This window comes from Protopterus annectens, chromosome 4.part1 (assembly GCF_019279795.1).
Source record: "Protopterus annectens isolate FY-2018-M chromosome 4.part1, PAN1.0, whole genome shotgun sequence".
Classification (NCBI taxonomy): domain Eukaryota; kingdom Metazoa; phylum Chordata; order Ceratodontiformes; family Protopteridae; genus Protopterus; species Protopterus annectens.
The window spans coordinates 452,895,865-452,922,393 of NC_056734.1; the positions used below are offsets into that span (position 1 = coordinate 452,895,865).

Below are 26,529 nucleotides of genomic sequence, written 5' to 3' on the forward strand. Positions count from 1 at the left end.
AGCTGAACCCTGATGTACACGCACTTCTACTGAGAATCCCTCTGAGGCCAAACACTGTTCGTACTTGAGTCATTGAGTCCTTGTACATAGCCTGCACTAATTCTACCAATGTTTCTGGGACTCTGAATGACTGCAGTACTGCCCAGATCAGCTTTATTGGGATCTTGTCATATGCTTTCTCCAATTCTAGGAATGTCCGATTGGACTCTTTCCTCATCTCTAGCTTCTTCTAAACTATCTGTTTTACTGCAAACATCAGGCCAGTTGTTCTGTATCCTCATCTGAATCTAAACTGCTCATCTCCCATCACCTTCTCCAGAACTTTCATGCAATGTGTTAGGAGTTTGATTCCTCTGTACTGCCCACAATTGTGGATGTCTTTGTTCTTGTACACTGGCATGAGTATGCTTATTCTCCAGTCATCTGGGATATGCCTTTCTCTCCAGACTGCTGTGAGTACCATCAGGAGCCATTTCTCCCCTATCTCAGCCAGCACCTTTATCTTATCTGCTGTGACCTCATCTGAGCGTGCTGCTTTCCCTGACTTCATTTTCCTTAGTGCTATCTTACTTCTTCTATAGTGGGCTCCTTTCTTCTTTCATTATAGGCTGTTTCTTGAGCAGTACAGCTTCTGTGGGGTTTTATTCATTCAGAAGCTGCTGGAAATACTGCTTCCATTTGCCTTTGATGTCCTACGGACTGGCAAGCAAGTTGTTGCTGGCATCCCTTATGAAAAGTGTCTGACTATCTTCTTTATCTCTCTTTGCCTTACCACCTGATATAGTTTCTTTGTACCACCTACTGACTCACTTTCTAGAAGTTTGTAGAGTGCCTCCAATGCCAAATTCTTTGCTATTACAACTCCCTTCTTAGCTTCTTTGTTAGCCAAATGGTATTCCTTTCTAGCCTGGTTGATCTTTTCTATCTCCCATTTTTTCCAACACCCCTTTCTTTTGATCACTTCCTGGACTTCTGTATTCCACCACCAGCTTTCCTTGTGTACCTTATTTCCATACCTGGCTCAGCCACATATCTGTTCTGTAGTCCTAACACATGCTGTTTTAAGGTACTGTCATTCTTCTTCAACTCCACCTATTTCCTCCTCTTCTTGGGGTGCTAGAGCCCTGAGTAATTCCTTAAACTGTTGTACTTTCTCTCCAGTCAACTTCCAGTTCTTCAGCCTGGTTTCTGGTGACATTAGAGCCTTCTCTTACCACTGCTTGCTTGCAGCTGATTGTGACAACCAGTGGTTTATGCTGTGGGCTGACTGTTTCACTGGGGATGACTTTGCAATCATGGATTCTACCCCAGTGCCTTTTCCTTACTAGGAGCAAGTCTACCTGAGTTGCATGTTGGCTACTCTTGTATGTGACCGTCTCTCTTTCTCAACCATGTGTTGGCTACTATCAAGCCATTTTCCAAACTGAAGTCTAGAATGGCTTCTCCTTTATTCCTGTTGCCCCACCCATGTTCTGTCTGTTCCAATATGTGCATTCAAGTCACCTATCATCAACACTAATTCATATTGTCCTGCTTTATCTGTCAGGTCTTGCAACTGTTTTCTGAAGGGACTCTTTCTCAGTATCATGACCCTGCTGTGGGGCACAGGCTGAGATTATGAATGCTGCCTATCATTACACTGAAGTCTGATTGCTATGAGTCTATCACCAATTCTGATGATATTCCTCACTGCCTTCTGAAGCCTCATTCTCACCACAATTCCCACACCATTTCTAGCTTGTTCCCTTCTTGAGTACTAGACTCTGGATCCCAAGAAAAGTGACTTCACTGCATTGCCCTTCCACCTTGTCTCTTGGATACATAGGATGTCCAGCCTCCTCCATATCATTATGTCATCCACTTCCAAGCTGCATCTTGTCTGTCAGTGAACCTACATTAAGTGTAGCAATTCCCAGTTCATGTTTGACAGTTTGATTGGTTTTATATCCAGCATTTGCTCAACAGAGCTATCCCAGGCTGGGCAACTGTGTGTGTGTGTGTGTGTGTGTGTGTGTGTGTGTGTGTGTGTGTGTGTGTGTGTGTGTGTGTGTGTGTGAGCTACTTGCAGCAGGGGCACAAAGCACTGGTTTCACAGAGAATGTGCTGGAGGACTTGGTTTACACATTCAGCTGAGGACTTAACCCTACAGCTGTGCTAGTGGGGAGCCTTATTGGGGCCCTGCAGGGAGACCAATATAAAGAAATCCCGACTCTGGGCTGACTGTGTTCCCTGTGTGCTCTTAAGGGAAATTTTGATTGATGATGAGAGCTGCCTCTGGAAATACTGGGTGTATCCATTTGTATTCCAAATGAAAGTCCCTCTCCAATGTCAATGGTGAGGATTCAGACTACTTGACTGACTACTGGCCGAAAGTGGGGATGTCACAATGGCCGCTCAATAACTGCTTCAAGTTCCCATGAAAAAAAACAGCTTACTCAAATCATCTTTAATAAAATGTGTAGGTTCTCTACAGAAGACCCCCAAAGTGAACATCACTGTCTTACTCTGCAAAAAAGCCATCTGCTACTCACTGCTCATGCAATATTTATCATCTTGAACTGACAGCTTAATGCATAACAGATATGGTCACCTCTGAGACAATTAATTAAATACCAGGGACCGCTACCTAAAATAAACAAATGGACTTAAAAGATCTCCAACACTGTAGTTACTCAGTTTGAACTGGCAGTAGTAGAAATGAATTCAAATAAAAAACTGTCCCTGCAAACTGGAACCTCTTCCCCGGAGACATCAGAAATGAAACAAGCAATCTTCACTTTAAGTTTAGGTTAAACATTTAAAAAACACCTACTGTTGCCACTACTTTAAGGATAATAAATATTAAGTTTCCAGATATCAAGTTTTCCCTTTATTTTCTTATGAACTATAAAACAAAGAGAATGCCACAATAAGATAAAATTTAATAAAATTTAAGTGCTTGTGTTCTACAACATTCAGAATGTCAGCAGAAACAAATGTAGCCACTTCTTTCCTCCATTTAAATATAAAAACGAGGGAATAAACTGCTGCCCAAAGGTGCAGTCCCAGAAAACGATATATAATGAAATAAAACAAACAGGGTAGGACCACCAAAGCTATAACATCCAGTTTATTCCAAAGATAAAACCAAAGGGATAAGCGCTTTCATGTGGAATAACCACGCTTCATCAGATCTCAAAATACAAGGTCACACACTTGGTTTAAATAATAAAACTAAATACTAATTAAAATCAATTAATATAAAGTTAAAAAACATGAACACATCAAATAAACAATTGCTAAGCTACTGCAAAACACTCACTTAAAGGGCCATGCCTCTAAAACAGGCTTAATACTTACATAGCTATTCAAGCCGGGATAAATATGTGTACGTAGTCTGAAACTCCATTTTAATTCAACAGAATCAAGATAATTATTGGCATTACCCCCTCTTGGATTATCAAGTACAAATTGCAACACCTTAAAACTAAAACTATGTGTATTGAATAAAGCATTCTGTATGTTAAGATTCTTAATATCATAAAGATGGTTATATATCCTGTCTCTTAGCCTCCTAGACGTTTTGCCAACATAAAAAATTCACAACAGTTACAGTTGGCAAGATATACTAGGTTGCTACTAACACAAGTTGCATAAAATCTAGGAAATTGTTTTAAATCCAATATAGGATGACAAAAGAGTTGTGTTGTATTAATCGCTCTGCACATATTGCAGCGTCTACAGGGAAAAATGCCTAAACCTAGGCTCTTATCTTGCTTAATACGCTGCCTCACATCTTTACATAAAAGTTCTTTCAAATTTAAGTTATTCTTGTATATGAAACTTGGTACTTTTCCAACAATGTCAACAGTAGTGGGTTGGGAAGGTGGTCTAATGGTTAAGGTGCTTGCCTTACAAACACAAGGTGCAGGGTTTGAGTTTCACAAGGGATAACTGGCTAGGCTTACAATGGCTCGCAAGAGCAGTTAGCCTAGTACTAACCTATGAACCTATCTATGGTCAGAATACGCCAATTCCGGCTAATAATTTCTAACATAACTGCATTATCGTTGGCATACTTTGTTATAAAATTAAGTTTCCTGTCTCTGGAATGTCTGGTGTATCTCGAATAATTCAGTGAATACGCAAAACCATTTTTCAATGAATGTACAGAGCTACTGACAACTGGATTCAAATCCTCAAACACAGCCTTCTTGGCCCTATCCAATACCCTCTGAGTATAACCCCATCTATGAACAACTGCTCTAAGGTATTAATTTCATCATTTAAAATATTTTGCTCTCTACAAATCCTCTTCATTCTGTGATATTGTCCCTTCACTATATTAGGAATATGAACCTAGGATGCATACTGCTGAATTCTAGCAGATTATTTTTCCAACATGGTTTATGAAATAGTAAAGCCAACGATAATGCATTTATGTTACAAATTATTAGACAGAATTGGCATATTCTAACCACAGATCCCACTACTGTTGACATTCTTGGAGAAGTACCGAGTTTCATATACCAGAATAACTTAAATTTGAAAGAACTTTTATGTGAAGCTGTGAGGCAGCGTATTAAGCAAGATAAGAGCCTAGGTTTTGGCACTTTTCCCTGTAAATGCTGCAATATGTGCAGAGCTATTAATACAATACAACTCTTTTGTCATCCTATACTGGATTTAAAATGTTTCCTAGATTTTACGCTACTTGTGATAGTAGCAACCTAGTATATCTTGCCAACTGTAACTGTTGTGAATATTTTTATGTTGGCAAAACATCTAGGAGGCTAAGAGACAGGATATATAACCATCTTTATGATATCAAGAATCTTAACATACAGAATGCCTTGGCCAAACACATTGAGTCCAATACACATAGTTTTAGTTTTAAGGTGTTGCAACTGGTACTTGATAATCCAAGAGGGGGTAATACCAATAATCTTGAATCTGTTGAATTAAAATGGAGTTTTAGACTACATGCACATATTTATCCAGGCTTGAATAGCTATGTAAGTATTAAGCCTGTTTTGGAGGCACGGCCCTTTAAGTCAGTGTTTAGCAATAGCTTTGTAATTGTTTAATTGATGTGTTCATGTTTTTTAACTTGATATTAATTGATTTTAATTAGTATTTAGTTTTGTTATTTAAACCAAGTGCATGACCTTGTATTTTGAGATCTGATGAAGCGTGGTTATTCCACGTGAAAGTGCTTATCCCTTTGGTTTTATCTTGGAATAAACTGGATTTTATAGCTTTGGTGGTCCTACCTTGTTTGTTTCATTCCTCCATTTAAAATAAAAAAACTTTAAAGGAGCCAAAATCTTAAATAAATTTAAAGACATGCAGCAATAGTAGCTATTCATTTAATTTTTTTTTTATGTATGAATTTTTCATGTATAAGTTTTTATGAATGAATAGCTACTATTACTGTGCTCTCTTTAAATTTGTTTAAGGTTTTGACACCTTTAAGGTTTTTTTAAATGGAGGAAGGAAGTGGCTACATTGTTTCTGATGAAGTTCTGAATGTTGTAGAATGAAAACGCTTACATTTTATTAAATCTGATCTTACTGTGGCATTCTGTGTGGTGTTTTTTTTTTTTTTTTTTTTTTGAGTGTCTTTTGAGTACGCTGTTTCATGGTAGTCATAGGTTTCTTATGAACTATTCAACTGAATGTTTATAACAAGCCTTCAACTATGTACTAACAACAACATGATATGCCATTAATCATGAAATCTACAGCAATTATTAAATAGAATCTAACTAGCTGACAAGGGCAAAAAGTCTGTGATGTTTGCTAATATGATGGCTTCTCAGAATGGCTTGCTCTAACTGATCTGAGGGATTCCCTCATGTTGGGGGGCTCCCTATTACTACTGAGTACAATAGGCTCAAGTTCAGTAGGAGGAGAATTGATGGTCACAAGACAGAGGGTGAAAAACAAATGATAGAGAAAAATCTCAGTAAAAATGCTGGCACCTTAGCCCCCTAATTCCCCTACAGAGCTGCTAATTCATAATTGCCCTTGCAGGTCTTTTTTTTTTTGTGTGTGTCCAACACCCACATATCCCAGTACTAGTCTATCTGATCTTTAGCCATTAAAGGCCGTGGAAACTTGGAAAACTGCCTTTGAGGTTTTTAGTCTCTTCCAGGTTGGATTTCACTGCTAAAAACTTCCAATGCCAGCCAAGTGAACATTTTCATAAACTCCTCCATTTTGTTTTATATGATCTTGCTAGACTTAACTACTCATCCCTGCTATGAATTTTTTTTTGGAGGGTGTCAGTGTGTGAAGTGCTGCTTTAGTCCAGGGAGGTTCATGGCAAATGAGTATGTGTCACATATCTCCACCCCTCTATAATTTGTCACAATACAGGCAGACTTATGATGTTAAGATCCTCTAGGCTGCCTTACAATCACACCCCCAAATGATGATAAGAGGTACAGTAACCATAGGCAACAAGACAAAGATACTACACTAATAAGAAGCATGTGTGTCTTAGCTAGCCTTAAAGGAGTACTCTAGTACAAGTAAATGTTTAGTGAGCTGCTGCTCTGGTGATGTAGGGTGATAAAAAACTACCTACTACCCAGGTGATCCAGATTTGATTAGCGGTTCAGGGGACTGATAGAATGTCAGGGAGAGGTGGGAATAGACATGGGCATCTCCTGTGATGATCCCTGGTGGAGAAAGGAGATGTCACTGGGTAGAGGACACGCCCAATCAGGAGGTGGGGGTGGTCCTGGCTGTAGAGGCAGGGCGACATGCTGCAACATCTCCACTGCACATCTGCCTCACAGATGTAATCATGTTGCCGCGAGGAAGGGGCAGAGTGGGTAAGGCATATAAAAAGACTCCTCCCCAAGATGGATGCAAAACAGCCACACCCCTAGGAGGTCATTAGGATCCATGACTAGCCCCAGAAATACCTTAGTTAATCCAGGGGATAGGATACTAGTCGACAGACACAGCATGGACATGGGGCACTGGTGAGCCGGGTTGGTAAAATGATGTACAAGCGGACAAAAAAAATGTTTAGTGAGCCAGCAGTCTTTTACAGAAGCAAAATAGGGACCATGTGAAAAGTACAGTTTTGTACCTACCATAAATGTAGATGTTTGAAGATCCACATTGCTGCAGTCCTTACACTTGGGTAGTCCGCTGTCCTCGGTCGGCCCGAATATCAAAGTATAAGGCTGGCCCGGGTCAAGGCGCTATTGACTGACATCAGGACGTCAGGGTACAAATGCGCATGACCGACGTCATATCCTCAGTCTTTTCTTGCCCCAGATGTCAGAAGACCCTAAAAATAAAGGTCAAAACCAAAAGACAGCAAACAAACAACCAACCATCCTAGCACTAAAAATATGTACAATATATACAATATACATCATATTGACAACCCAACCCACACAACCGCCTCTAACTACAGAGGGAAGGAGGGATGACTGCAGCAATGTGGATCTTGAACATCTACAGTTATGGTAGGTACAAAACTGTACTATGTTCTTCATCTCACATTGCTGCAGTCCTTACACTTGGGTAGAATCCCAAAGCAGAGGAAGGGAGGATGGCCAAACTATAAGGAAGCAGGAGCTGCCAAAATGCCTTGCAAAACAGCAGTGGCAAAACCAGCCCTGGATTTAGAGTAAAGTGGAAGGTGATAATGCCTAGAGAAAGTATGCACTGAACTCCAAGTAGCTGCAAAATATCCTTAGTTGCCACCCCTCAAAAAGCTGTCGAAGTGGCAGTAGCCCTAGTGGAATGAGGCCTAATCCCAGCTGGAATCTCCTTGCCATGATGGGAATAACAGAAAGCAATGCAAAACCCAATCCACTTAGAAACAGTTTGTTTTGACACAGGCTTGCCTGAGAACTCAAAGCAAAAGAAACAAATAACTGCTGAGACTGCCTGAACCCTTTAGTTCTGTCCAAATAATATCGCAACTGCCTGTGTACATCTAAAGTGTGCAAAATCTTTTCCCCTTTATTTTGGGGATTTGCATAAAAAATAGGCAAATGAATAGTTTGGTTTCACTAGAAACCACTTTAGGCATAAAGGAAGGATTAGTAATACCCTATCCTTATGGAAAATTAAGAAAGGCTCAAAAGGGCCTGCAACTCAGAAACCCTTCTTGCAGAGGTAATAGCCAACAAAAAAGCAGTCTTCCATGATAAAAACTTTAATTCAGTAGTAGCTGCAGGCTCAAAAGGTTGTAGAGTGTGTTTCCCCAACACAAAATTGAGCTCCCAAGCAGGAGTAGGAGCTCTTGGGCCTTATATTCTTTGCCCTCTAAGAAATTGCTTGAACAAAGGATGAGAAAACAATGGTGGGTCACAATCATAGTGAGCCGAAATTGCTGCAGCATGAACCTTAATAGAAGAGAAGGACAAACCTTTGTCCAGTAACTCAGTAAGATATTGAAGAGCCACACTTAAATTAGGCTCAGAAACATCAAAATCCTTTGCTGCACTCCAAAATAAAAATCCCTTCCAATTATCTGTGCACACTTTCCTTGTACTAGGCCTTCTAGTTTCCAAAATAACATTCAAAACTTGCTGTCTCAATCGAGGCTCACTAACGTTCAAAACAGAATATGCCAGGCTGTTAGGTGCAGAGAGTGAAGCTTGACATTGAGCAAATGACTGTCCTCCTGAGACAACAGGTGTGGAATCGAAGGCAAAGGCCATGGAGGCTTCCGTACCAGGCTTCTCAGTAATGGGTACCAATGCTGTCGAGGCCAATCTGGAGCTATCAAAATCATCCTTGGCTTGTCTTGTCTGGCCTTTAGTAGTACCTTTGGGAGGAGAGGCAGAGGAAAGGCATACACATGAAGATTGCTCCAACTGAAAGAAAGAGCATCCACTTTCCAAGCTGTGGGATGAAACCTTTTGTGCAAAACTTTGGCAGCTGGTGGTTTAGTGGAAGCGAACAGATCTATGTCTGGAGTTCCCCATGACACTGTCAATTTCTGAAATACATGAGGATCCAATTTCCACTCGTGGGGATCCATAATTTGTCTGCTCAACACATCTGCTAAGGAGTTCTGTGCTCCCGCCGAAACCTTGCCTGAAGATTTAGCTGTAAACTGAGAGCAGTCTCCCACAAAATCATTGCTTGCCTGCATAGAGGATAAGAATGTGTTCCGCCTTGCTTGTTGATGTACCACATGACAGTTGTGTTGTCTGTTAGAATCAACACCTGCCCTGGAAGAAGTAAATCCTTGAAAGCTATTAATGCAAACTGGACTGCTAACATCTCTTTCAAGTTGATATGTAGATGTTGTAGTCTGGCAGGCCACTTGTCTTGTATCCACTTTCTATTCAGATGAGCCCCAAGCTTTGTCTGAGGCATCTGTCGTTAGAATCTGACTAGCCTCTGGCCGGGTCACAGAGTCCCTTGTTTAGGTGACATTCCTGAGCCCACCACAACAATTCCTTTTGAATGCAAGGTATTATTTGAATGACAGTGTCCATATCCTGGCAGTGCTGTGTCCATACATTTTTGAGATACCATTGTAGCTTCCTCATATGCAGTTTGGCATTGGGAAGCACCAGAATACAAGATGCCGTGAACCCCAAGGCTTGAAGGACTGTCCTTGCAGTCAGCCTGGACTGATGAGACAACTGATGAAAGTAAAGGGAAAGATTCTTTTGTTTGTCCGGGGTCAAAAGGCCATCTGGGATGCTGTATTCAGTCTCACACCCAGAAAGCACATGTCCTGAGAGGGTACTAGACTGGACTTTATTTCGTTCACAGAATACCCCAGGCATCTTAGCACTGCTATCACATAATCCAAATGATGAAGAAGCTCGTCCCTTCCTTGAGCCAGAATCAGGCAATTGTCCAAATAAGGATAGATCTGTATTCCTTTTAACCTGAGGAAAGCTATCACTGGAGCCAGAACTTTCGTGAACACTCTGGGCCAGTAGATAAGGCAAAGGGATGCAGAGAACTGATAATGAGAAGTCCCAGCTAGATACTTCCTGCAACTCAGTCTGATAGGAACATGAAGATAAGCCTCCTTGAGATCCAAAGTTACCATCCAATGATCTTTGCCCAGCAGAGGTAAAAGCTGTTGTAACGTCAACATTTTGAACTTGGGAATGTCCAGATAAGTGTTGAGGATAGATAAGTCCAAAATTGGTCTCCACGTGTTCCCTTTCTTTGGTACTAGGAACAGGCGAATAAAATCCTAGGCCCACTTCTGGCATAGGGACCGCTGTATGGCCCCTATTTGGAGTAACAGAGAAATTTGCTTGTGAGCCTCTATTCTTTGTTGAGGAGGCGTCTGGCATGCCTTTGAAAGGAGGCAAGGTATGGAAATAAAACCTGTAACCGTGGTGTATGATATCCAATACCCATCTGTCTTGGGTAATTAAACTCCATTTTCTTTGAAAAGTGCCAACCTTCCTCCCAAAGGTGCTGCCAGACGAGAAGGCTCTGGCAGCTGAAAAGGTAGGTCATTGGGTCTGTTTACGAAGGACTGACCCCTGCCCTCACCAAGACTGTGCAGGAGAACTCCCTGTTCTAGGCCTGAAAGAGCCCTGAGCTCTGCCCTACCACGTCTAGATCTACCCCTAGACTGGGAATCATAAGAAGGATACGTCCACCCTTAGTAGGCCAATTTCTACTAAACTTTGGAGGCTGAACCTGCAAAAATCTTTAACAGTCTGCATAGACTTAGCCTTGTCTTCCATTTTCTTTAAAACTGCCTCAACAGGAGAACCAAACAACACATCAGATTGTAAAGGAGCATCTAAAATCCTTGTTTTAACATGGTCAGATAAATTCTGATCCCTCAGCCAGGCGTGCCTGCGAAGAACTGACCCAGTGGCAGCCACCCTAGACGAGGCCTGTACAGCATCAAAACCACATTGCAAAGAATGCTTACCCACCTGTTCAGAAACATGTACTAAATCTTGTAACTCTTTACAATCAATACCTTCCGCCAGAGCATCAACCTTAGACTTCAATTGTGAAAGGAGATAGTTTTGGTATTTCAACATGTGAAACTGGCAATTCAAAGCCCTCATAGCTAGAGTGGAAGAAGTATAAACTTTCTTTCCCCATCTATCCAAGGCCCTGGCCTCTTTATCTGTAGGAACCGACGGTTCTTGACAACAGAAGCCTTAACACCTTTAGGCCCCTGACTAACAGTTTCTGGGTCTGCCCTAGGACTCTTAAAAGATACTTATGAGCTTCAGGCACCCTGTAATACCTATCGGTTTAACAGGAGCAGGAGGCAAAGAATCAGGATTAAGAGAAGCCTCTGTAAAACATCTTCCACCACATCCAAAACAGGAGGTATAGCCAAAGGCCTATGCTGGGGTAAAAACAAAAATTCCTAAGCCTTTTCCTGGAATCAGAGAAGTCCTGACCTTCCCACTTAAAATGCTCCCTCATGGAATGAAGAGTTTCTGAAAAGAAAAATCCTCAGGAGGAGAAGCAGAAGTAGAATCATCCACATCAGAATCAGAATAAGAATACTCCTGCAAGTCTTCAGCGAAGACTCTGAAACATCCGAAGCCTGCTCAAAACTCCTAGCTCAGGCTCCACCCTAGGTCTCTTATCAGGAGGGGCAAAGAACCCTAATCAAAGTAATCAAATCTTCTGCCATTTTAAGCATATGCTTCTTGGGCACAGTTCCTGAAGAACTAGGGTGACACCAACTGAAGCTAAACCTGGCCTGCCTCTGGGAGAAGCCTTGGAAACAGAAGGAGAGGGCCTAACCACCCTAGGAAGGGAGGGGTAGTAACCTGAGAAGCCCCATCAGCCTGACCTGCCTCCTGAGAGGCCACATCCTGCAATAGCAAAGTCTCCCTGGGATCCCAAAGAAACCTGTGGAACCACCGGCTCTCTTATTGAATCTAGCACAAGACCCAACAACGTCGTGCTCAGGCCCTAAACAAGGAATACACAAAGTATGATAGTCTCTATGCGGTATCTGTTTCCCACAAAATACAATTATTCACTTTTTCTGACATCCGTAAACCACTGAGGCAAGAAAAACTAAAATATTGCCAACTTTGACTCGGTCTGAAACTCCAAATCGAAAAATTTCAGAGCGGCCACTGCCACTGCAATGCTGCATCTGCCGCATGCGGCGGCAAAAAAGAAGGGCGTCGTCGTGGTGTCATTTTGTACCCTGGCGTCCTGATGTCAGTCAAATGCGCCTTGACCGAATACTTTGATATTGACAGCGGACTACCCAAGTGTAAGGACTGCAGCAATGTGAGATGAAGAACATCAAGAGGAGTATTATCCAATGATGAGGGTCACAGATAAGATGCACATTACTAACTGATGACAATGTTTCTAATTTTCCTACCACCACCATATGTATGACTTGATTCAAGCATCCCGCTTAAATGCACTTGATTCAGTTTTACAATAACATTTATTGATGGCATCTGTAATGCCATATGTGATTTGTTCTGCCATGGCTGTGCCATTTTTTTAAGCATGACTTGACATATGTATTTATTTATGCATACCTGCTCCACAAATAAAGACTTTACTTCCCAATGTAACTCCTCCTCGTCTGCAGGCATGGATTCCAACAGACAGCGGTTCGATCAGTGCACCTTCCTCGAATGTCACATTATCTGGCAGTCTAAAGCAGAGCACAAACAACAGCGTGTAATGATACTCAGTATGGAATCCTGCCAATTTCTTTCAGTTACTCAGACAGGAGTTTATGAAAGAAAACTGAATACAGAACTACTACCATGCAGTAAATGTATCTGTAGAAAAAGTGTGCAGAGCCATTTGAAAACTGAAATGAAACTATTAGCAGGCACAGTCAGGTCCATCAAACTTGAATGTATTATTACTTGATGCATCTGGAAAATACAGTAAGATGTAAAGGATACAGAAAAGTATGCACGCATGCACTCGCACACAGATGCACACACACACACACACACACACACACACACACACACACACACACACACACACACACACACACAGCAATCAACTACTTTACACATTAAGTTAAACTGAATTTGTAAGCTGTTGGTTACTTCTCTGATAATCGGTTTCAAAGTCTTTCTTTGCAAATTTTTATACCACTGATCTATGCATATTTTATATGCCTCAAGGTATGGGTTGTTATAGAAAAGTGTCAGGGGACAAGCTAATACACTTGATTAATAAATATTTCAGCAGCAACCACTGTGGGCAATACACTTATTTACAGTACATACATTTCACATTTCTCTTATCTGGAATGGAAATATTTTTTAATTGGTTTGATTTTATTTATTTAAGCTATTGCTGTTTTCTTTTACTTGTATTGTAATGGATGCCTGCTTAATTATTTTATTGTATTTTACTTTAATTATACCATGTTCTTGCTCAGATGTACTGTGGAACTTTTCTCCCCACGCCTCCGCTGAAAAAGGGCAATAGCTCAGTCGGACTATCCCAGTCAATAAATGTCAAATAAATAAAAGTAGGGAAGGACAGATGCACCGCTGATGTAACAAGGGCTAAATGAAAGAAAGGTGAATGGAATGTGTTTAGGCCAGTAGGATTGCCTGGAGATTAAGAATTTATGAAAATATACTCACTACCACAAAAAATAGAGTCTGCTTTTTCGACTTTCTATTTGCTCAGTATACATAACATGTAAAGCAGCATGTTAGGGCTGGGTATGACAAAAGATTAAGAAGACTTGGTATATATGCATCGGAATAGGAAGGGGAACATACAAGCTGCATTGCTTGGAGACAACAGGGAGAAAGTCACATGGCTGCAAGCCGTAAGGCCGAACAAAATGCTACTTGTTAGAAATGGTGGTAGCACCTAAAACAGTACTGCAATTCAAGTCATTAAAGAGGTAAAGTTTGCCTGGACAAAACAAGGAATGACAGGACAAATGGTAAAGGAAAAGCATAAGTGGGGGGCAAAATTCAATGCCCAGATGAAGTCAAAAAGACCCTGGTTCTTCTTTGGTCAGTGCCCTTATACATTTAAGTATGACAGCTACATTATTTTACTTAGATTAGAGGTTCACAAGTTCATAGGTAATTAGGAATGCACTCCACAAAATCACTGAGGAGTGGGACCCAATAACATCCCTGGCTGTATCCTACATGAGCTCAGGCATGCGTTCTCAGCTACATTAGACACCCTATTCAGCCAAAGCCTGAGCACCGGCTTCATCCCAGCTGAATGGAGGACAGCCACTGTCATCCCTCTGCACAAAGGTGGAGTGTCCACTGACCCAGGCAATTATAGGCCCATCAGCCTAACTAGCTTGATCTGCAAGGCCATGGAACGCATTATCATGGACCTTAAAAACAAGGACATTGGCAACCTCCAAATTCTTGACCACACAGTTTGGTTTTGTCAAAGGGTGATCATGCCTGTTAAACTTGGTCGACTCCTTCGAAACAGTCACAGAAGCCATGGACGAGGGGAAGACAATGCACACAACATATCTTGACCCAGCCAAAGTATTTGACTGTTCCCCACTCGGGCATATTAGATAAACTCTCCCAGCTAAGCACCAACTCATTTGTTACCAGATGGGTAGCTAACTGGCTCAGTGACAGAACCCACTCAGTCAAAGTAGGGGAAGCCACCTCTTGTAGTAGACCCGTAACAAGCAGTGTACCCCAAGGATCGGTCTTGGGGCATCTACTATTTGGGATATATTTTTCTGAGGTGCAAGCCAAAACCAGTGGTCTGTGGCTGACCAAGTTTGCAGATGACTGCAAGCTAGGTGCGGTCTTAAATTCCCCTAGTGATGTGAATATCCTCCAAGAGGGCCTTAACCAAACTAATGACTAGTGCCAGAAGTATGGCCTCAAACTAAATGCCAAGAAATGCATCATTATCCCCTTTGGGGAAAATGTCATCCCCACTAATTATCACATTAATAACAATGTACTAAGCATGCAATCAGTTGTGAGGGACTTGGGCACCCAGGTTGATAGCAGCCTGACTTTTGACCACTACATTGCCTCTATTGTACAGAAGGCTTACTACATGGTCACCTCATCAATAAGGGTATTTCATCCAGGAACAAGGAGGTATAACATCCCTGTACTCCTCCCTTATCAGACCCATTATTGAGTACAATGCCCCCTTCGGCATCTACCTTGCCAAGCACATTCAGCAGTTGGAGAGACTACAGAGGTTCCTGACCAGGTAAATTTAGGGTCTCTCAAACAACTACCCTATACAGATAGGCTAAAAGCCCTGTCCCTCTACTCAGTCTCATACAGACTGCTCAGAGATGACCTGTGTCTGGCATGCAAGGCCATTTCAAATCCAGCCTTGATGGAGTTGCTGCATATCCGTAAGACAAACTCCACTCATGCAGCCTGCACGCAAGGCCTTAATGTAGTCTGTGACATGAATAGAACTTGTTGGTGGGATAGATTTGTGTCCCAAAGACTCCGCCATCTGTGGAATAGACTCCCTCTCCACGTCAAGCAGAGTACCTCTAACACTCTTTAAGAAGAACCTGAACGAATGGATGGGAAACAGAAAATACGCCCCTGGGATCCCACCTGTATCCCTGCTGGACAGGGGAAACCGATGCTGACTTTAAGGGAACATGGGCAAAATTCTTGGCTATGCTTATAAGGGCCTCCGGGCCAATAGCCTAGTATCATCCTATGAACCTACGAATCTATTAAATGGTTAAGTGACAGAGTTGTATATTAGTTAAATGGGGGCTGAAGGAATCAAACCCTGGACAGTGTATTAACAGCTCATTGGGGGGAAGTCTACATGGTCTTTTTTTTACAGTGTATGTTTTCTGCCACACTGCTTACATAAAAGTAAGCGGGTCTGAGATCCAGTAAGCACTGCTGCGCGGTGCACATGCACACACCAACACAGGAAGTTCTGTGGCATGCAAAACACCTCATAAGCATGTGAATCTCATGCAAATGAGGCAGGTAGAACAATCCAGCAAGCAGATTGCCAGCCCTGCAGACCCCGGTGTCAGTGTCCATAGTGTACACGGAAAAATTCCGTGTACAGGAATGTAGACAGACAAAAGGGGCTGTAAAAATGTAAATAGATGGACAGAAATGGCATACCACACACAGACTGAGCAAAAATATCCTCTGAAAAGTTACAGAAAATATGTTAAAATAATTTTTTTTTAATAATCTGGGCATGTTTACATGGTGCACTGCAGTGAGCAAGCATGCTTTAAAAAAAAAAGTGGAAATAAAATTAATATTATGAGACAGAAATTTATTACAGGACCCTGCATGGAGTATTTACAATGGTGCACTGGTGCTTTTGCAAACATGCTAGGGCTTGGAAGCATGTAGTTTCCAGGCTGTGAGCATGGATCCTATGCAAATGAGGTGGAGTTACTGAATAGCATAATGGGTTAAATGTGTCTACATATCCCCTCCATGTAGGCAGAGAACAGTGTTGGTGACCACACAGAAGACAGCTGACATCAGGAAAGGGTGTGTCCAATAACTATTAAACTGATTTGAGCTTAGCTGTGCCTGTTTGCACAACGCACCGCTATGCTGATCACGGAAGTCTAGGAGGTGTGTCCACAGACTGCTAAGCTTTGTTTAACTTAGAGGCGTGTGTTTGTGTGGCACTCCGCATTGCTGAGAGTATCTAAAAAGCAGTGCTGTATTAATTAGTTTTAACCCTTGTTTAACTTAAACTAGGGCCAGTAAATGATGATGTTAATGACATACTAGGCAGGTGCAATGTGTCATAGGTAGCTAATCATGCAGGTAAGCACCTACAGTAGAGCACTATAAAGTATGCCTACACACTACAATCTGATTTTTCCCCCATACTCTGCACCATTGGAGTACAGATTTGGGAATTTTAACTGAAAAAATGCTATGGGCTGCTGCAAGTTTGCTACATCTGTATGTGCTAGATGCTGAAGCCAATGTAGCTGCTGCTGCTGACAATAAGCCTAGGCATAGTAGGTGAAGAGTGTTCAGGCCCAGGGTAACCTTCCAGGAGTTACATGAGCTGAAGATTGTAGATAACTACAGGGTGGACAGGGACATATTACAAGAACTCACTGAGCTCTGCCACCCTCAACTCAGACCCAGAGCCAACAGAGGGGAATCCATCCCAGTGGAAACAAAGGTATGTGCAGCCATTAGGATAATACCCACAGGTACCTTCCAAAAACCAACTTGGGACATGATGGGGGTTTCACAGGCATCAGCATCCAGGGTACTCCACCAGTTCCTAGATGCCATGCTACCACATGCTAGTGAGCACATTTATTTTCTCCTCACCCCTGAGGCAAAGGCCAGCAATATGCAACACTTCTATCATGTAGCACACTACCCTGAGGTACTGGTTGCCATAGATTGCACTCATGTAGACATCAAGGCACCACCCAGTGAGGAGGGAAGAATCCACATCACCCACAAAGGGTACCAACTCCATCAACTGTCAGGTCATGTGCAGTGCCCAGGGCATTATCATGAATGTGTGTGCTGGCAGTTATCATGACTTCCATATCTGGCATGCATTCACAGCTGTACCTGATGTTTGCTAGTTTGCTAGAAGGGACATCTCACATGGCCATTTACTGGGGGATGCAGGCTACACACTGGAACAGTGGATGATGACACCCATCAGAAATGCACATGCATCCACAGAAGAATGCCATAATGATGCACACGCACAAACTAGGAGCATGTGTTTTGGCTGCTGAAGTCACGGTTCCGGTGCCTCAATATATCTGGTGGAGCCTGCAGTACTCTCCAGCCACATGTGCACAGCTATTCACAGTATGTGCCATGCTACAGAATATGATCCTGCGGAAACAGCAGCAGCAGGATCAGCATAGGGAAGGGATACACAGTCCCCCACTAGTGGCTAGGTCACCACAGCCACAGTCACAGGTGGACTTGGAGGAGGAGCCCCCTGATGATGTCCCTGTAGGCAGATGTAGGCATGCCCAATATACTCTGGCATTGGCTAAGAGACAATGCATAGCACATTCACTGACAACCTAAAGCCCTAGGGACTGACACCTTATTCCTGCTCACATACATATACTAAAATAGCTGATGCCAGGCAACCCACACAATCTGTACCTTATCCATGTACTGGCTGTGTACTGCCTGCATCACACAGTCAGCCCTGAACTACAGGTCTGTCAACTACTGCATTTGCAAGGTAAGTCTCTAACCTACACACTAATTGTAAGGATTACTATAATATGGTATCATATGTATGGATCTGCTACTGTTATGCAAGGTAATACAGTGGGCTATTTGGACAGATGTAACATCCACATGGGACTACAGATACCCAGTCCAATAGTATCTGTTCTGTAATATTCATTAGGCCTCATGGTTGGAATATTCACAACATCAGGCAAGGGAGATGATAAACAGTGGCCACACATGATATGTGGACAACTGTCTACCAAAGCTGATCAAGTGCTGTTGTTCTCCCACCCCCAACACAGCAGTGTACCCATATAATCGCTTTAACAGAAAAATCAGCTATGGCATATGGATCAGGCAAACTCAGGCCTGTAGCACAGATATCACTCACACATTGTATGTCTCTATTCACGCTGGATAACAATGTACATATTTATGCTGTTGACTGTGTGATGAATGACTCCTCTCTGTCCAGTGACCTGTGTGGCTCAGTGGAGTAGAGAAGGTAGCATGGGTGATGGTGTTGGTAGTTCTAATCTGAAATTAATCACATCTTTTGCATGTGAGGTAGTACTATGTTGGTGTTTTCACAGACTGTCATACCTCTCAACCTCTTAGTGTAAGAAATCTGGACAAAGCCAAAAAGATTGGGGGAACAAGGGCCCAAACATAGGGACAGATTTTAAATAATGTTTCCATAAACCTAGAAAGTTGCCTGAATTAAAAGTGTTGCATTATTACATATTTTCCGAAGGATATAAAGTCTGAAATACAAATGTTTGTCTGTATTTAGTATAATGTAGTGACATCAATATTCAATAATTCACCAGAAGAACACAAATGCATGAGGAACAGACCAAACATATGAGGCAAAACTCTGGACATTCTATGAAAATCAGGATAGTTGAGAGGTATGCAGACTGTCAGTCTGTTGGTGGTGTAACATTATCAACCTCAGTCACATATTAAGTACAACACACAGCTGGGGAATGCCGTGGACATTTTGATTGAAGTGCAGTACTGCAGAAACAGGGGCAGATGTTAATGTTTGCAACATACAAAATCCTGGCCTGGAGTACAGGTATGTGTGGTCTGGAGTCAGTTTATAAGTACTGACAGTCCCATTGAGCATGCTCAGACACTTAGTTAAAATGAGTGCAATTCTGTTGCCCATTCATTAAAATGACCTGTTATGTACAAATGTCTACACATACAGACATATATGTACACATATCAGTCTGTCACTATCTCTCTCTCACATACATAGTACATCTATTGCTATGTAGTGTCAAATAGATATAAACCGATATACATAGCTATACATATTAAAATGATTCATACACTTCTCCATATATCTACATAACACATATACATAACATACACACACACACACACACACACACAGCTACATTTATATATACATCCCTGTTACATACAGAAATATGTGTGTGGATGTCTGTATTGTCTGACATACCCTAATAATGGTGAGTAAATCTGGACTATCACACGACCATACTGTTGCTTAAAGAATCAAAATTAAGGGTAATCCACTTACCTACAGACTCCTATGTCTGCTGGATGTCACCACATAGACAGACACAGGTGAGCAGGTGGTGTAATGCATAACATTGTCAACGCACATATGAACAGGGCACATTGTCCCTGCCCACAGGCTTGCCTATGTAACTGCAAGCAGCCACATATGGCCATACTGGTAACTATACACACATAGCTAGGATATAAACAGTTATTTCATTGGTAGAATACTAGAAGCAAATAACAGTACAAATAAATATCACTCTGCAGGCCACATGTACAGATTTTAAATAAGCCTGATCAACACACGCCTAGTGCACAAGTACTGTGCCTGCAATCACATATACAACAGACTTAATCTGTGGTGTAGGAGATAAATACTGTGATCTGTAGTGTATAAGATTTGATAGGTAGGGGTTCTAATTTCACTCCAGCCCACTTGGTGTGTGTGTGTGTGTGTGTTCCCCTGTAAAACAATGGACATGTCCTCATGGACTATCCATCTGAACTTGCTGTTGGCTTCCACACTGCCCTCTTCTACAAGGCCTGATGATGTCAGCCACCTTAAGTACTGTGATCAACAGTGTACAAGACTAGATAGGTAGAGTTCTAAACTCACTACATCCCACTTGGTGTGTGTGTGTGTGTGTGTGTGTGTGTGTGTGTGTGTGTGTGTGTGTATTCTCCTGACAGTGTAGTATCAGATGTAAGCCGTGGCACAAGCGATAAGTACTTTGATTAACAGTGTACAAGACTAGATAGGTAGGGTTCTAATCTCACTCCAGCCCATGTGTGTGTGTGTGTGTGTATGTGTGTGTGTGTGTGTGTGTGTGTGTGTGTGTGTATGTATGTATGTATGTATGTATGTATGTGTGTGTGTGTGTGTGTGTGTGTGTGTGTGTGTGTGTGTGTGTGTGTGTGTGTGTGTGTATTCCCCTGCAAAACAACTAACATGCTCTCATGGGCTATCCACCTGCAATGGCTATGCACTTTGTGGGCCTGTAACTTGCTGCTGGCTTTCAAACTGTCCTCTTCTACAAGGCCTGATAATGTCAGCCACCTTAAGACTACCAGCTGACAGTGTAGTATCAGACATAAGCCATGGCACATGGGATAAGTACTGTGATCTACAATGTATAAGACTAGAGAGGTAGGGGTTCTTATCTCACTCTGCATGTGTATATATCCATATTGCATAACTTTGGTAACCTAGGCACAAGTAGGGTTTTGCAGTGTTTTAGTTGTAGTAGGTGATGTGCCCCCCCTAAAGGACTGACTACAACAAGGTTTGCTTATGTCATCAAGCATAATATGTCCTAAACTGATAATACTAGTAGGCATGAGGTGTGTTGTGTGCAACACATACTGTGACCTGTAGTATGTACCATTACATAGGTTAAGTGTTCACATCCACATACAGCCAACTTGTAATGCGTGTGTGCCTTGGCGTGTCCTGTATGCAGTAATTGGAACTAGTGCTAGCCTCAAGGTAGCCATGTTTGTGTGTGAGCCTGTTCGAGCACTGTACATCATGTTATGGAACCACAGGATGTTTGAATTGAACTAGAATAATGGCCATACAGCCCTCACGATTATAGATGTTGCCATACCTGTAAGTTACAGGATCAGCTCATATTGCCCCAGTCTAAAAGGGACAAAGGCAGATGCCTTGTGTTGAGATGACAGTCACCCAGCCAATCAGACAGATGGCATGTGCTGAGGTGCACTGAGGTGCTGTGTGTGCCATTAGGCAGGGCACTGTTCTAAGGGAGTGTTTCAGTCTGCTAGATAAATCTCTCCCACAAGCATGTAGTACTAATGTCACATACTAGGTTAATGTCCTTACAGTGAATCATCCATCTACTATGCTATACAGCCAGTGCAACATCATACAACATAAGGTACACAAATGTATGTGGTGTACTCATGAAAAATGCCAGCATATAGTATCTGTCGGTAACCACTACAAGTGGCATGGTGAACCAACACTGCATTACACATGTACATGTTAACTAATATAGTCACCCTGTGCATCAGACATAGCTTCATTTCTCTGCATCGATAGCGAGGATGACAGGGATGTGGCACAAGTATCATCACTTGCACAGGATGCTGTGTGGGGGTGCAGGAGGCCTAGGCTGGCCCAAATGGTAGAGAGCATGTGTGTGAGTCAGGAGGGGAGCATGTAAGATGGACCATGGAGAGATGCCACGTGTCTGTATGTGACCTGCATTTGACAGTGGTATGTGAGTGTATGTACACAATCAAGCTCAGTGCTAGCCCCACACATGTGTATGTTGGACAGCTTTGGACTGTACATGGTAGATTTGACAGCTCACCGTCTCCAGCCCCAAACACAGGACCTGCCTCTGCCAGGCATTGCACTGGCACCTCCATGCCCAAGATCAGAAGTGGTGCTAGTACCTGATGGTGACTTCTGTCTGCTGCGAACATGTCCACCACAGGACCACCCAGGACCACAAGCCCATGGCTTGTTATGTCATGGTGTGGACAGCACACACCCCTCTGTAGCTCTGCATGTACTGCCACTATGGGAGCATGAGTGTGCACAGCCATGTGGACTCTCAGCAGATGGGGTTGCTGACCTACATCCACATGTCCGACACTCAACTCTAACCACACATTCTAGCACAGACAATGTGCGGTCCAAGACAGATTGTCTCAGCCCACCATCTGTTCACTGCATCACTGAATCAACCCAGGGTGTCCCCAATGAGATGGAGGCAGCCACAGATGTCAGACTGTGCTGCATCCATAACCCGAAGCATACGTCTGGTGTTCCACTCAGAATGTGTCTGTGTCTCCATGATGGCCCAAAACATGAGCCAAGTGACCCGTGATGTGACACCTGCTGCAGGTGGTGGATGGACAGCAAGCCTCCTACGAGCACCCCTGTCACTCCTCCTGCGTGGGACCTCTCCAGATCTCTAGCTATGGCCAGTATCTACACTCACTGGAGCCATAGTTACTTTCCTGTTCAATGTCCCCATCCTCTGACTGTCCAATATCTGTGGCCTTCAGGAATGGGGTATGTGTGGGCATACAAACTGTGAGCAGTGACAATGGGGGCAGAAGAGGGATGTCTACCTCTGGGACAGATTTGGCTCCCAACACTTCCACCTGTGCCTCAATGTGGCCATCATCATCATCAGAGTCCGAAGAAACACTGACAACAGGTTGTGTATGGGACAGACACCAACCCCCATGTTCACCTGCAATAAGAAAGAAGTAGTACACTAATACCTGCACTACTGTGTATGAAAAGCCTGCAAGACTCATAACAATGAAGACCCAGAACTGGATTAGTAGTCAAACAACTTTTTTCACAAAACACTTCCTCAGAACAAAATACAAATTCAATTCAGGACCTTTATAACAATCACATGAAGTAAATCAAGTAAAACATGACCAGTAATATTTACATTTTAATCAGTATGACACTATACTTGAAAAAAACAATACAAAAACTCAGTACAACTCTCTTAACAAATATATGGAAATATACATTTCACTGCCTAATGTATTTACCTTCAACCTGTTGTATTTTAAAAGGCATTTTAGATTATTTTCCTCCTTTAAACCAGGTGCCTTATCTGCTCTTAACTGTAACTGTCAAAGTTTATCTGTTTGTTGAACTACACTCCTGTGACTACCCCTTCTAGAAACCTTAGTACCTGTTCTAGACTGGAATTTAAAAACATCCTATGCTGTTTACACACACAGTTATATGTCTGCACAGGGCATTATTCTGGCCCTTAACTATACTACAATATTATTATTCCTTAAAAAAACAAGTGTCATGCTTACCATGGCCTTGGGAAATACCTGATGGACCTGTGAAAAGCTGAGGGTGGGGTAAGGTCAGTGCCACCAAATGTTGCAGCACAACAAGGTAATACATTCATATATCTCACATTTACAGTAGCTACTGCATTACTTATTTGGTCACAATCTGAGTATGAGTGTATAACTGATATTAAACCCCCCCCTCCCCAAAGAACAAAAACCTGACACACACGTAAAAATTATCTACTGACTGCTACAGTATTACAGTGCTGATCACAGTAAGCTTACCTGCACACTCCTCAGCTGTGGAAAGTGTGGCACCCACCTCCATGATGTATGGTGTGATGAATGCCTGGGAGCGGTCGTGTGTGCCTAGGTATGCCAGGAATTCCTCAGTGGCCAAGAGTGGTTGTTTCACTGCAGGCCCTCTACCAGTGACAGCACAATCCCTGGCTACATTTGCTGCCTTTCATCGTGCAGCATTTATCATGTCAGTTGCCTGGTGTCAAACCTGCTAATATGTCCTGCCCTGCTGGCCCGTGCCATTCACAACATGGACAAGGTCTACCCACAATGCAGCCTGCTGTTCCCTGCTTTTCTCCCCACTGGATAGTAGGATGTGATGATGTTGCCTTAGTGCTTGCAGTATAATTTCATTCTCTGCATCCAAGAAGAATGCATGGCATCTACGATACATAATTCTTCAATGACAACAAAAGGGGAACACATTACAGGATCACATATGTGGACGTACACTATATACAGATACAGCAAGACCAAAATGGCTGGCACTAACCACTGCTTGCTTACATATGTCATACTCTACAGTGTGCAAATAAGGCATGTGGATACAACTGAGACAGTAGCAACAGTCAGGTATTCACGTGTGTGCCATGACAGCTAGTGCTGAATTATCATATACCCAACACTCAGGTCTACTGTGGTGTGTCCCCTATGGGCAGCCCCTCAATAATATGTCATACAAACAATGCCACATGAATAGCAGTGTGCTATTACAACCACTATAAAGGGATAGTCCGAGACCAGTGTGTCACAATGATAAAAGACAATGCACCCTTGATGTTTTGTACGTCCTGTGTAGGTATAAGACAGCAGAAGATCACGGACATGTCATTATCACAGGTGTAAGACAGGCTTAATGCTGTAATCACTATTCCCCATAAGTCTATTCACTCATCTGCAACCTGCTGTACACAAAAACATTTACATACCTGATGGAGTGCAGTACTCCTCCTCTGTTGATATGTGATGATAGTATAGTTGTCACAATGGCGTGCTCTGTGTGAGGAAGGTCTCATACAGAATGGTTCCCCATAGCCAGCTGCTTGCCTTTTAAACATGCTTCCTAGCAGCAGGTAATAACTTCTAAACCAGTCTGTGGTTCTGAAATGCTAATTGCAACCAAAACAGCAGATTTGCACTATCATTAGCCAGTGACATGCAACCACTGTAGAATACATAAGGACTTTGTGCAGATTAGGACCCCTTTCTGATATGTTGTGCCGAACATTACTGGTGTGAGGAGACTACATTGTTGCAGAGGGTAGGTCTACAGCAGACACCTTTACACAGAGATGGGTGTGCTATAGGCTGCAGCTACTGCTGCAGGTAATAGACATAAGCAGAGAGTGTGAAGACTTTGGAGGACAACAAGCTGTAGGAGTAACTGTGTGAGCTTTGTCAGCCTTGTTGTACAGCCAGGCCCAGAGTGAGAGTACCCTCTGCACTCCAATGAAGGCATGTGTTTAAGGTAAGTATGTTAGGCAATGGTATCAATAACAGAGTACTAGGTGTGTTTGGTGTGTTCTTGAGCAAGATGGGGTATATTATATATATATATATATATATATATATATATATATATATATATATACATACACACACATTTACACCATTTAGTCATCTGCCAGTCCATATATTACAGTCTGGTAGTAATTTACAGCATGTATGAGGGCAGTCCTTGTTACAAGCAGGGACTTCAAATGTGTATGCTCATTGTTCAGCTGTGGTAATCTGCACTGTGACTCTGAAAGGATTCTGTGGTGCACTCAGATATTAGTGGCCCTCATTCGCAGTACCTGAGTTGACATTCTCTGTGAATGCATATTACTGCCGGATGTGACAACTTATGCACATATACATTTGTTTTAGGGACACGTGAAATGTGTTCCTACCTGCAGGCTTGTCAGTTAAAAGAAGTCAATTCATTTGACATGCATTATGTGGATAAAGAGTGCATGACTCTGTCATTAATTGCTGGCTTCACAATACTGAAAATTCAGTGCTACACACCACTGGATTTGAACCCAGAACTGTGTGTGTCAAAAATGTACTGTTTATGAGGCATTGAACAGACTGAGGTACTGAGTCACTGCTGCAACAGGTGTACTTGCAAGACACATGTGCACACCTACAGGCTATGACAATCATGTTCTACATCTGTCAGTATGAATGTATTTCTGCACCAAGGTCCCAGTTGCACATGTATTTTGCCATTAATGTCATAGCAGGTGTCTTTCTACACATTGCTGATAAAAGGGCACATGTACCTTTTATCAGAGGCCTTACTTACATCCATTATGTCTTTGGCCTTGTAGTGGTGTACTATTGCACCAGAGTCCCAGGAACACTCCAATGTTTTCCATTAAGTTTTATTCAAGTTTGCACTGGGCAGTACGACGAGCAGTTATGCTGAAACATGCTCTATGACTTAACTGGCAATTACTATGTTTTTAAAGCACCTATTTTAAGTAAGAATTGCATGGTTTGGCAGGTTAAGGCACTGGTCTGCAGGTGCGATGTACGATGCAGCATGCTGTGCAGCACTGCGCTAAAAAAAATATAAAGATAAGAAAAATGGGGAGATGGGAAAGTGGTGAACTGGGGTGCAAACAGGGGGAAAACATAGTGGAAGGCAGTTAGGGATGTGCAGGAAGGGTGCAGGAAAGAACCATAGCTATCCATTTCTTGTACATCAACAACTGTGCACTTTGACAAAATATGTATTTGGATTTGAACTCTCACTCACAGAGTGAGG

At 42.4% G+C, this 26,529-nt stretch overlaps 1 protein-coding gene across 1 annotated transcript in view; it reads right to left on the reverse strand.

Moving 5' to 3' along the window:
• The window catches only part of SORD (sorbitol dehydrogenase), a 354,351-nt gene that overhangs the window by 139,250 nt on the left and 188,572 nt on the right, over nt 1-26,529 (reverse strand). Inside the window, exon 6 of the mRNA XM_044070272.1 lies at nt 12,483-12,601. Within this exon, the coding sequence (XP_043926207.1) occupies nt 12,483-12,601 (119 nt within the window). The remainder of the gene's footprint in view (nt 1-12,482; nt 12,602-26,529) is intronic.